Source organism: Sander lucioperca, chromosome 6 (genome assembly GCF_008315115.2).
Source record: "Sander lucioperca isolate FBNREF2018 chromosome 6, SLUC_FBN_1.2, whole genome shotgun sequence".
Taxonomy (NCBI): domain Eukaryota; kingdom Metazoa; phylum Chordata; class Actinopteri; order Perciformes; family Percidae; genus Sander; species Sander lucioperca.
This window is the reverse complement of record NC_050178.1, coordinates 8973401-8985616: the sequence shown is the minus strand read 5'-3', so window position 1 is coordinate 8985616 and position 12216 is coordinate 8973401. Positions and strand designations below refer to the sequence as shown.

At 38.3% G+C, this 12216-nt stretch overlaps 1 protein-coding gene across 2 annotated transcripts in view; it reads left to right on the top strand.

Moving 5' to 3' along the window:
• The window catches only part of LOC116051544 (potassium voltage-gated channel subfamily D member 3-like), an 85055-nt gene extending 73063 nt beyond the window's left edge, over nucleotides 1-11992 (top strand). The window contains exons 4-8 of one of the 2 annotated variants that reach the window (XR_004105372.2): nucleotides 1858-1959; nucleotides 6690-6782; nucleotides 7642-7892; nucleotides 8586-10530; nucleotides 10564-11992. Coding sequence is in view for 1 of the 2 variants with exons in the window: in XM_031302054.2 (XP_031157914.1) it covers nucleotides 1858-1959; nucleotides 6690-6782; nucleotides 7642-7892; nucleotides 8586-8823 (684 nt within the window). In the remaining variant the exon portion in view is untranslated. Of the gene's footprint in view, nucleotides 1-1857; nucleotides 1960-6689; nucleotides 6783-7641; nucleotides 7893-8585 lie in introns of both variants that reach the window. The other variant, XM_031302054.2, reaches the window with a different exon arrangement.
• The last annotated feature ends 224 nt before the right edge of the window (nucleotides 11993-12216 follow it).

The window sequence follows — 12216 nt, the reverse complement described above, 5'->3', positions numbered from 1 at the left end:
GTCAAGTTGAGCTTTTGATCAATAAGAAAAGCAGACTGCGCTCAACAGCACTTTCCCTTTAAATTTATTCACACTTTAGCTGAAGCTACGTAGAAAGAAGTAGTCAACGGTTGTCTTTTCTTTTTTTTTTTCCTCTCCATTTCACATACTGTGCACGTACATACACAATCATTATTATTACATCTCAGTCTCCAGCATTCCTCACACCTTCACAGGTATATACAGTCTGACAGATCATTTCGGAAGTATCCAAACTAATTGCATTACTTTTGATTTGCTTCTGGGAAGCAGATATTGCTCTCCCTGTCTCCTGTTTCTGAAATGCATTTATCGGGGAAATAGAGAGAGCAGGCCAAGGTTAAAGAAATATCACACCTTACATGTCCAGAAGCACTTGAGGCAGAGGTATATCGTAGAGTCGTTCCAATATCCTCTTCATTTAAGAAATTTCCAATGCGATTTCTCTCTCATTTCCTGTCTGCCTTGCTCTGTTCGGTTATCGCATTTATCTTTCTGCTACACCTCATTGTAGACAAAGAGGAGCTGGCAAACAGGCTTTGAAATTGAACACATTTTTTAATTAGCAGACAGGTGCATTGTTGTATGGGCAGAATCCATTGGTGGAGTTTGCTTCATTTTTCAGTTATATTTTTCCAAGTTTTAGCATTGTTGTTTTTTAATTGTGTTTTTCTGATAGTTTATGGTTTAGGTTAAATCTTCATTATTCTATTTTGAAATAATCAAACTGAAATGATTTAGACTGTGGACTCAAAGAGGCTTTCTTTTTTTATTGTTTATTCGGCCCCTTATCAGTTCCACAAAATGGTTGTTTCCCTTCCCGGAGTTGATAGTAATAAACAGAAATTTAGAATAACACGATATCAATGAAACAAGAAAAGGCAGAAATCTTAAATCACATCTAATTACATCTATGTGAGATTAATCATGTTTTGTTTCAGTGAATTTTTGAAGGAAAAATCAGCTTTTGTTCTGATTCTGTACTATATCTGGCCAAAAGTATGTGGACACCCCCCTCCTACAACTCACAATTACTTTCATGATCAATTAATCTGATTGACGAATATTCAGTTAGTTGTTTTGTATATAAAATGTGAGAAGATAGTGAAAAAAGGTTATAGTTTATAAGTCCCATGGTGACATCTCCAAACGTCTTGTTTTGTGCAACCAACAGTCCATAACCCAAAGATATTCAGTTTTCTAAAACACAAGACAACAGAAAGCAGAAAAGCTTCACATTGGAAAAGTTGTTAGTATAGTAGTTAGTATATTGTGCTTTTGCTTGAAAAATAACTTTATTAAACTAGTTGCCAGTGAATTTTCTGTTGATCGACTAATTGATTAATAGACTAGCTGTTTCAGCTCCTCGTATTCTTGTGTACCTTTTGGTCAGGGGCTCTTTGTCATGGGTTGGGCTAGGCCGTTACAAATAAGTGAAATCCTATAATATAGATATTTTAGACAATAGTTTGCTTCCACCTTCCTGACAACAGTTTGGGTAAGGCCCTTTGCTGTTTCAACATGACAAAGCTCACGCTTACAAACAAGGTGTGGGATAGGTTCTGCCCAGAGTCCTGTCTGTCCACATACTGTTGGCCATGTAGCGTATGTTGGTGAGTAGTATCTATAGTTCTGTTCTTATACATAAAGAAAGTCTTTATGAAAGAAATTTGAAATTGTGATGGTTAAATAATTGCAGTAGTAGCTGGAAAAATTACCACAGAGCTTAGGTGACAAGTTGGCAGATTCTCACCAATAAATACTGCATTAGTCATCTTCTGTAACCTCCCGCCAGCACCCCTGTCTAATGCTGTGCCCTCTTCTTCTTCCCACGCCCAGAAAGCCAGACTGGCCAGGATAAGGATATCCAAGTCTGGCAGCACCAACACCTTCCTCCACAACAAACGCAACGGACTGCTCAACGAACTGCTGGAGCTGACGGTGAGAACAACCCCTGACCCTCTGACCACGCAGAACCACCAACAGCAAAGTGGGCGCGATGATTACTGGGAAGTAATTTCAAATGTGTTCATTAAAAATGACATGAAATGTCAACAGATTGTAATTCATTATATGAGAGATTAATCATTGTGTTCCTTGTCAAACACCCTTCTGCTAATTATTTCAGTTTACTGCAACTCAATAGCTTGGAAGCAGCAACTTCACATAAACACACACACAAACACAAAATGACAAACAATTACTGCTATAATTAAGCAAAGGACAATTTAGAAGTCATTTAGAGGCAGAAGTTGGAGTAATTACAGCCTGGTTGTTATACAGGGCAGGGGTGGTAGCTGAGGAGTTATGCCAATAATCCCCCATGCAGGCGTTCAGTGTAATCACACAATTGACTTTTCTTAGTTGTCTTTCAGTCCTAGACTTGATTTAATCCACGTCTGTAAAACTGGAAAAGTCAAACAACAGAGGTTGTTTTTTACTTTGCTTGCTTGTTGTGTCGCTCTTGGTGACGATTAGATGGTTAGCACATTAAAAAAAGAGGCTTGAAAACTGCAGCAGTGAACAATGGGGCACTCAAATCCCACACTCACAGACTCCTGTTCCTACAAAAGGTACAAAATGTTTCAGTCTTTCCTCCTCTCTGTAATTATAGACAACTGCAGTGTTGTTATGTTCTAGTCTTAACATGGCCATACCTTCAACCTGCAATAATTTGTAATTTGTTAAAGTTGTAAACACAACACTGACATATTATGTAAGGGATAATGTAGAGTTGATATGGTGAACTTGTTACAGTAGCAATCAGTTGCATATTTACACATCCAGCAGACACAAAGCTACATTAGCATTTCTTTTAAGTCATGTTTCTGACCACCTGGCAAATGTAATGTACATTCACTCTCCTTTAGCTCTGTTTTTGGTCTGTACCTTCTCCTGATGGAAATATCTGGCTCTTTAGCTGCTTAATGCTTTAGCAGTTTAGCTGCTAAATACTCCCTAACTTTGTCTGTCTTCTATTTGGTTCTAAGCAGGTATCGTACATACATTGAAGTCGCTTTAAAGAAATTGTTCAACATTTTGAGAAGCATGCTTATTCGCTTTCTTGCTTAGAATTAAATGAGAGCGATCCCACTCTCATGTCTATGTATAGAACCTTAGCTAGGCAATTAGCTTATACAGATTAGAAACAGGGGGACACCGCTAATCTGGTTCTCTCCTAAATTCCAAAATAAGCCTATACCAGCACCTTTCACTAGCTCACTAATGCTCTATTAAACACATCTTATGTTTATTTTGTACATAAACACAATTCTTTTTTTTAAAGTTGTAGTTTTACGGGGAGTTAGTTATGATTACCATTATGTTGCTAAGCAACGAGTAAGTCTACACAAATAATACAGCAAATAGAGTAAGACCACAACTTTTATTTTTTTAATATATTTCTGTTGTATGAATTAAACAACAGTGATACAATATTAATAGATTTCAGGTGTTAACTTTTGGGTATTTGTTTTACTCTGGACAGAGCCAGGCTCTGTTTTCCCCCCGCTTTAAGTTTTTTTGCTAAGCTAAGCTAATTACCTCCTGTCTCTAGCTCTGTACCTTGCCTTAACACACAGACAAGATGTCTTGATCTTCTTATCTAAATCTCTGCAAGAAAGCAAAAGAGTGTAATTCTTTAACACATCTTATCTATTCATTTGAATTACATGTCCTCTTTATCTCCACTGGCAGACATCAACCAACTTTCTACTTTTTAAAGTAAGAAGCCGCACATACGTTCTCCTCCACTTTTACTCGTTTTTTTCAACTCATCACTGCCATGGAAAAATGCGTTTGGTAATGCATGAGCAAATTGCCTATATCCTTCCCATCCAGTCCATCACTCTTGCTTTCAGTGACACACTCCCCTCCTTGCAGAAGGTTGCTAAAATGCATTTGGATCTAATCAAGTCCAGTGTGAAAGTGCATGGGTGTCTGGAACTGGTTAGAATTATCATATAAATGCCATCTGTGAGTGCTGAGCGACCCACATCCCTCTGCATCCTCTGCATGTGTGTGATGAGGCTGCCAGAGTCCTGCCGCATCAAATTACGGTGGTGTCACTGCTGTCAGTCAGTCGGTAGCACTGCTTGGGTCTGGTGTGGGAGTGAGTGCCGATTTATATGACAAAAAGACTCTCTCACAGCCTATAGTTAGATTAGAAGTTCTGTTTTTTTTTTCAGTTTCCCCTGAAGGCTTTTTAATTTTCCGAAAGCCATTTATTTGTTACACAGATCACAGGCTAATTATCATAGAGGGTGATTTATTGATAATCCTGTCAAGTTTTATTATAACCTTGCATAGAAAGACCTTACAGCTTTATCCCTTTAGGTACTGTTAACTTAATTTTCACTTGACAGGAGTGACAGGATTTGTTGTGATATGCCCTCATGGTTAATGCCCAATCACTGTCCACATCGCATTATTTTTTTCCAGTGGTTTAATCAAGTGTGGAGTTGCTTTCATTGACAACAGAACCAATCAGATCTTTGTCATATTGAGTTATCAATGTATATCATTAAGTAATGCATTTTCTAGAAAATCAATTGAGAAACTGATGTGAATGTCAGCTTTCGATGAATACAGCTAATTCATTGATTGATAAATAAAAGTGAATTTAACACATTCATGCAGGAATCATATACAAATCCAATACGACTATGAAGCAGTTCTGCACATTGATTTGCAACATTGCCACAAGGGTCTAAATACACCTAGAGATGAACCTACAGTACCACAGTATGACACCGTACTGTATGACCACATTTATATCATCTCACAGAATATATTGTCTTATCACCCACCCCTAATGGATTTTTCACTCACAGAAATAACAGCTCTTGAATTGGAACATTTTCTTGTCTTTTGTAAAAGCAGCAGGTTTCCAGAACATCATGAGAAGTGTCATGAGACAATAGAAATATGTCAGCCATTTTCTATAACAAGGTCCCTATTGTGTCTCATTGTGGATAGTGCTACAAATCAATGAGCAATATGGGATTTCATTTTACATTTACAACATATCTGATAAATAACACTGATCTATGTATCACAATTGAACATTCAGTCACAGATCTACTCATAACATTTGCTTTTAGAAAGTACAAACTCACTGGATGGTAATCTTCTTAAAGCTGGGAAAAGCCAGTTAATGAATTGTATCCGCCCCGTGATTCGGATCCTCTCCAAAATGTAAGGGCTTTTTCTTTTGCCCATGCTGCACCCTTCCACCAAGTTCCACCATAACCATTGGGCAAGTAGTTTTTCCGTAATCCTGCTGACAGACAAACAAACCAACAGACAAACCAAGCCAAAGAAATAGCCCACTTGGCGGAGGTAATTCTGCAGTAAATTTCATAAACCATGATACATTTTATCCATATCAGCTGCTTCTATTCATATTATTAGGTGAAATTAAAGAGCCAGTCATTCTCCATCAGCAGTTGAGTAAACTGACTTCCTTTCTTCACTTCAGATATAACGCAAGACACAAGATAAGAAATGTCCTCAGTGAGGTTAACACTATCAGGGTCACATATCAGATGGATTGTATCAAATCACCTTCTATGGTCACATGAAAATAAACTTGACACACGTTTCAGTCTCTAGTGATACAATGTATTTGATAGGGCCTGTGCCACAGGGACGATCAACACATTGAACCATCAGAAGGCGTAGTTTTCTCCTGCCCACATTGCAATATTGTTCATGTGTCTGGAATCTGAATGAGAGTCCTTGGGCTGGATCGCCACCCACCCAAATCCTTTGAGTAACAATGTGAGCTGTGGGCAGGGAATTAATTCGTTTTCAGTTTTCATGTTTTTTGGCATTTGTGATGACTTTGAGACTAAGCTTTATTGGAGCTTGAGCTTTGAAACAAAGTCCTGTTTGGAGACATACCAAAAATGGTTCCATAAGTTTCTGTTTCTGTTTATCTCAACTCTTTTTTTTCTTCTTTCTGAAGCTTCATACATCAAAAACTGTTCAGCTGCCTGGAGCATCACATGACACTCAGTGTTACCTACTTAGATAATTAAGTAAGAGAGCGGACAACAAACACAGTTTTTAGAATTGTTTTAGTTCAGTCAACTTAAAGGGGAAGTTATTTTGCAGCCTGCTTACATTATGAACCAAACTAAAGGCAATTACACTATTAATGGTACAAAGGATGCACAATGGAGACAATTAATTACAAATAAACCACTTGCTAACATTTAGGGATCAATTCACACCAAGCAGCTATGTGGTGCACTCTGTAACTAATTGGCTAGTAAGTTATTTGAAAGCAAACAGAAGGAGTTGTTGGCTACCTGCTCATAATGGAAATGAGGATGAAATCAACAAGCACAAACCAAGATAGTCCAGTTTAAATTGGTAGACGAAGCAGAATAAAAGAGCCACATCGGACTTTTCATTACGGATGATCACGAAATTCATATCCATGACTCTTTTTGGGCACACAGAGTGAGAGGCTTTAATGAGTGAAGAGGATACGCCAACAATATCATTTGTCAACACTCATCAACTTTAACAGTGTGTGTGTGTGTGTGTGTGTGTGTGTGTGTGTGTGTGTGTGTGTGTGTGTGTGTGTGCGTGTACGTGTGTGTGTGTGTGTGTGTGTGTGTGTGTGTGTGTGTGTGTGTGTGTGTGTGTGTGTGTGGACTAAGGACACAGAAGAGGATGAGCAGAAGCGGACTAAGTCCACCTCTCTGTTACAGAGCCAACATCACCACCTGCTGCACTGTCTGGAGAAAACCACTGTGGGTAGTACACTCAAACACTTCTCTATCTTTGATTCCACTTTTAGCATTAAAGATCTACCACACCACCTACATTAATGAGGTTGTAAACACTTGTTAATCGTCATTTAAGGATTGAATCATGATGCTAATAATGTTTCACCAGGACTACCATTTAACATTATTTTCATTATGGATTAATCTGATGATTATTTTCTCCATTAATTGAGTAATTGTTTGGTTTGTTCAAATTTGATAAATGCCCGTCACAATTATCCTTCACACAATGCACAAAATGTTATAATTATTTGTATTACTTTCCTATCTGTATTGCTCCATGGTATTTTGTATATATTGTTATGACATTTTAACCTATATTGATTGTCTGATGTGGTCAAGCGTTACACACCCATTATTAATTACTATATAAACTTTTGTCCTGCTGCAAGAAACGTATTGCTCTTTTTTGTATTTTTGCGGGTTGAGTAACATTTTATAATCTCTCTCAAAAGTTGCCTTGTCAGAAGATTGTACTTGACACTGACATACCCTGTAGCTCCCAAATCCTCCAGACCACATCTAACAGTCTCGAGGGAATTTATTTGCAAGATGTCTATCACTGGGACAGTAATGTTTTCCCTCTTTATCTGTGATTCAACATCAGTTGGAAAAAAGAAACAACTTCTTGGCAAAAAAAAAAGCCTCAAAACGCTTTATATAAGTAGAGGTTAATCAAGTAATGAATTAATTATAATTAGTCTGCACAGTGATTTGGATATGCTCACTAAGTCCCATGAGTCTGTCTTTATTCTGTTTACCTTTCTCTGTGCACCAATCCCTCTCTGTGTATTTAAACCACCATCCTGTTTGTTCTCTCCAGGCTCATGAGTTTGTGGACGAGCAGATGTACGAGCAGAACTCTTTAGAGACCGTGCTACAGACCTACCCCTCACCCAGCCCCTCCATATCCAGTTCTGTGGGTACCTGCTGTGGCTGCAGGGTAAAGAAAAACACTCCTCTGCCCAACGCCAGCCTGCCCTCCACCTACCCCGTCCCGTCAAACCAGTGCCCCCTGCAGGAGCTTAGTGCCATCCACATACAGTGTGGTGACCCATCGTCACACACTGCCAGGTAAAAGTAAAGCACAGCAGAAACACACAGCAGCATCAGAGGGGAGACAGAGACATGGTATCCCGGTTGTTCGCTGAATTCTGCCTACTTTGTGAGGGGGAAATAGTTTACAATTTAGCTGCTTACAATATTTCCACTTAAAAGGGTCAGTTCACCCAAATTACAAAAAGACAGATTTTCTCATTTGCTCCAAGGGCTGTAAAGCATGCAGAAGCTTTTTATGTGCCAAGGTTTTGAGAATATGAAACATAAAAGTCACGTTTGACAACCTAATTAGTAGTGTGTCTTTTTCAGAAACGATATCCCAACTCTGGTTATTCAACTGTATTTCTTTGGTTAGAAATGTTGAAATGAGAGAAATCCCATGAGGTGGCTTCTGTGGAATAGTGAGTTTACTCAATGAACAGTAGAAGATGTTGTCTGTCCACCCTCCTTTTAATTGAGGGAAAGATGAATGATATCAATTGTAGAATATGTGATTTTTATTATTATCATTATTATTATTATTTGTTAATAGCTCAAATGGGATGTGTTTAATGGAAAAGTCTGGGGGAAAGTATGCCTGTTATGTACTTCATTTTGTAGACAGTGTTCAAGATTACATGCTGCATTCACTGACTGCACAAAGTCTGTGTGGATGTCTATTATAAAATTGTATATAGTCTCTCTAACTCTATTTTTCTCTGCCTCTAGTCGTTCGAACCTCAACCTGAAAACCAATGAAAGCGGCAGGATCAACTGCAAAGGCGGCCGGATCACCACAGCGATCATCAGCCTCCCATCGCCCCCCGCTTTGACCCCTGATGGCGATGGCCTCCGCGGGCCACCACAGAGGAGGCCACCCCAACCCCCGGGTCACCCTGCAGCTCTGAGCATCCAGACCACAACAAGCTCAGCTGGCACCAACATCGTCAAAGTCTCTGCACTGTGACTCTCTGGCTGACGGAGTAAGGAGTAGAGAAACTAGGAAGAAGAAGAAGAAGAAGAAGAGGAGGAGGAGGAGGAGAAGGCGAAGCAGGTTACCCTACCTTTATGGACGCACCATGTCCCGTCTCACAGGGTCAACAGGAAGAGCGCTGTACTCCAGAGATGATGTGGAGGTAGACGATTGTAGATATGTGAACCGAGAATCACGCACTCGTCATGTCGTGTATGTACTGTAGATACGGACAGAGCCGCTGCATTTCTAATAGTTTCTAACAGCAGTACAGATGTTTTACAGCAAGTACCATGGAAAAGATTGAAAGACATTGTGCAATTAGCATATCCATACATCAGCAGATGCTGTTCAACGTACCAGAAATTCACAGTAAATTTAAAGTGAATTTACAGTGAAATAGTGAAAAGGATATTTCGTTCACTTTAAATGTGTTTGAAGAAGGATGAAGACAAGTGTTAATCTGTTTACTTGAATTTGATGGGTCTCGTTTGCATTATGTGTTGTTTGTCTTAAGTATTTTGAAGTAAAAAAAATAAATTAAAAAAACAATTTCTTTTACAGCATCATTTGAAAAGTCACAGTACCTACGATGCTGCTAATATGTCGCTGAAATGTGAGTTTGATGTGTTTGAGACTAAAAAGAGTGTGTTTTTTTTGTTGTTCAAAACTATATCTATTCATCATATCAAAGACTCAAACCAAACTGTGCTTTTTTTTTGCTTCCTGTTAAAATTCTGACTGGAGATTGACTACAGGGAGTGAGTCTGACTGACACTGTCTTCGTGACTTAAAGGTTTTAATACTGAGGTGAGACAAAGTAGTAGTTCTCAACCTGATAACCCTCCAGCTGACCACAAAATGACTTACAAGTAAAGGTTTTATTTTTTGGATTAAAGAATAAGGCCATCTTTATTTTCTATTTTTTCTTAGTGTCAACAAATCACATGAAAAGATCACAGCAGTGTGTCAGCCTGTCTCTCAAAACTGTCTCACCTTCTCACCCTCTCTGTGGCACTGCAGTGTCAAGCAAATGTTGCTCCAACATTTCAGTTTTTTGGGAGTATTTTGATGAAATGAAAGATCATGTCATCCAGTGTGGCTCACTGATGTGTTTTTATGAAGGTTTATATCAGGCTTTGGTCTACACAGGCAATATTTGTTAGGAGGATCGAATCATTGTTGATTTTGGTCATTTCATTAGATTTGTTGGGGAAAATAGAGAATATTTCCAGCTTTAACCCCTTAGTAAGTAATGAAATACGTACAGTATTTTTACTATACCAGTATGTGATCCTGTGTATATACATGTGAGGCTTTTTGTTCTGAGGTATAAGTAAAAGCTGCAGCTGTTATGCTGCCTCTACTCTCAGAGTGTCAGAGGCTGAGAGGGAGATGAAAAAATGGTAATGTGTGTATTGTACATGAGCGTGAGTGGGCATTTTAGGTATTGAATGCCAAAAAGGTTGATCACCAGTGTCATATCAAACCACCCCAGAACATTACAGGAAGACAGCCAATTCATGTTCAATCCAGTTTTTTTAAGCTAAAACTGAAACTAAAAAGCTACATGAAAACCTGATTATTATTTGTAGATATTTAAAATCGAGAGAAAAAGGGTAAAATATGCAAATACAAAAATGGTTTTGGGGGAATCCAGTCACTCTTGTTTTGGCTGGAAATCTTATTTTGTCATCTTCTGTCTCTTTTTCCTTTCAATAACTTCTAACAAAGCCCAAGTTGCTTGCCTTCAGTTGTATCACTTTGTGTCTTGAGTTAAACAATCAGTGAAAAGATATTATTTCACAGCTGACTACAGTGTGTTCATGAGGTGGCAACTTAAAATGTTTCCCTTTTAAATAATTATTTCTAAATTTTAAATGTACTGTAAAAGAAAGCCAATAGATGATAATACACAGGAATACACTAGTTTGACAGAATAATCCCAACTCAAGGTCCTCTTGGCTTTCCCAGAGCTTTCAACCGTATAATGTTTTTTCATCTGCAGATCAGAGTTTGCTTAGTTGTCATGGAGACGGATATGTTGACATGCATAAAATTTGCTAAAACAGCATGGACAATAAGTCCTAAAAGACAAGTTCTGTGGATGAAATAACAGATACAGAGCATGCCATCAATCTCTATGACAACTGAGCAAACTCCATCCGCTCATGAAGACTATGTGATATGGTTGAATGCCTCAGCAAAAGGCATGAAGAGGACCTTGAGCTGAGTTTTGTCAAACTATTTCTGAGGTCAGTTAAAAACTTTGAAGCTTAAGGATAGGCGATTAATAAGCAGCTCAATCATGATAATCTCAAAAATGGTCACAAGATGGCAGCAATAATGCATTCTAACAATGAAACAAAATAGATTAAAAATGGTTTATGGCCTTATCTCCAACATTAATATTGTTTATATACCTACCTGCTGCACATTGTTGTTCATTTGAAGTTGATAGATGCCTGTTGTTTGAAAAAGTGTGTTACTTGCAAGGTACTACTTGCAAAGTGTGCTATGGTTATCTGTATAAAATAAACAATGTGTTTATTTGTCTCCATTGTTTTGCTAAAGTGGAAACTACAAATGTGTTTTTCAATCATGAAGCACCGAGTGAAATTGTTTTTGGCTGTATCTGTATACTTTGTGTTGCATTCTGTATTTTGTCACGTTTTAAAACAGAGGTGAACGTATTTGTGCCAAAAGGGTCACTTTTCCAGCCTCTGTAAGATCAAAGTAGTGGTATTCTTTATGCTGCTATATATAAAAAAAAAAATAACAAACCCTTTAGATCATTTCTCCTCTCCTCACTGTTAATGCAAAAATAACAAGCGCCTGCTCTGTTGTGGTGTTCATAACTCAGATCTTGGTTGACACTACACATTAGGGCTTTTGCAGTATCATAGATCATCACCATGCTTCAACAACTGAAAGCACTGCTCACACTATGATGATTCCTTGTTGTCATTATATGATGGACTTCAAAAGGCATTGTGGGGGTCACTTTTTTAAAAGTCTTGGCATTGCTGTTTGTGTTGTTCCTATTTTTTTATCATTTTGAACTGAGCTTTTCTGTCTGTTTGCTGTGTTTACAGTATTCTGTCAGTTTATTTGTTATAACAGCTATGAAGTGTCAGATGAGAATTAAAATCTGCCACAACAACCACGTGTTGTCTTTCTTCTCCCTCCTGTCACCAACATGGAAATGTAGATTTACCTCCACCAGGGAGGTTATGTTTTTGGCTTGGTTTGTCCATTTGATGGTTAGTTTGTTTGTCTGTCAGCAGGATTATGGAAAAAATACTGGCCCAATGGTTATGAGACTTTGTTGAAGGGTGAAGCATAGGCGAAGGAAGAACCCATTACACTTTGGAGCGGATCCCAATC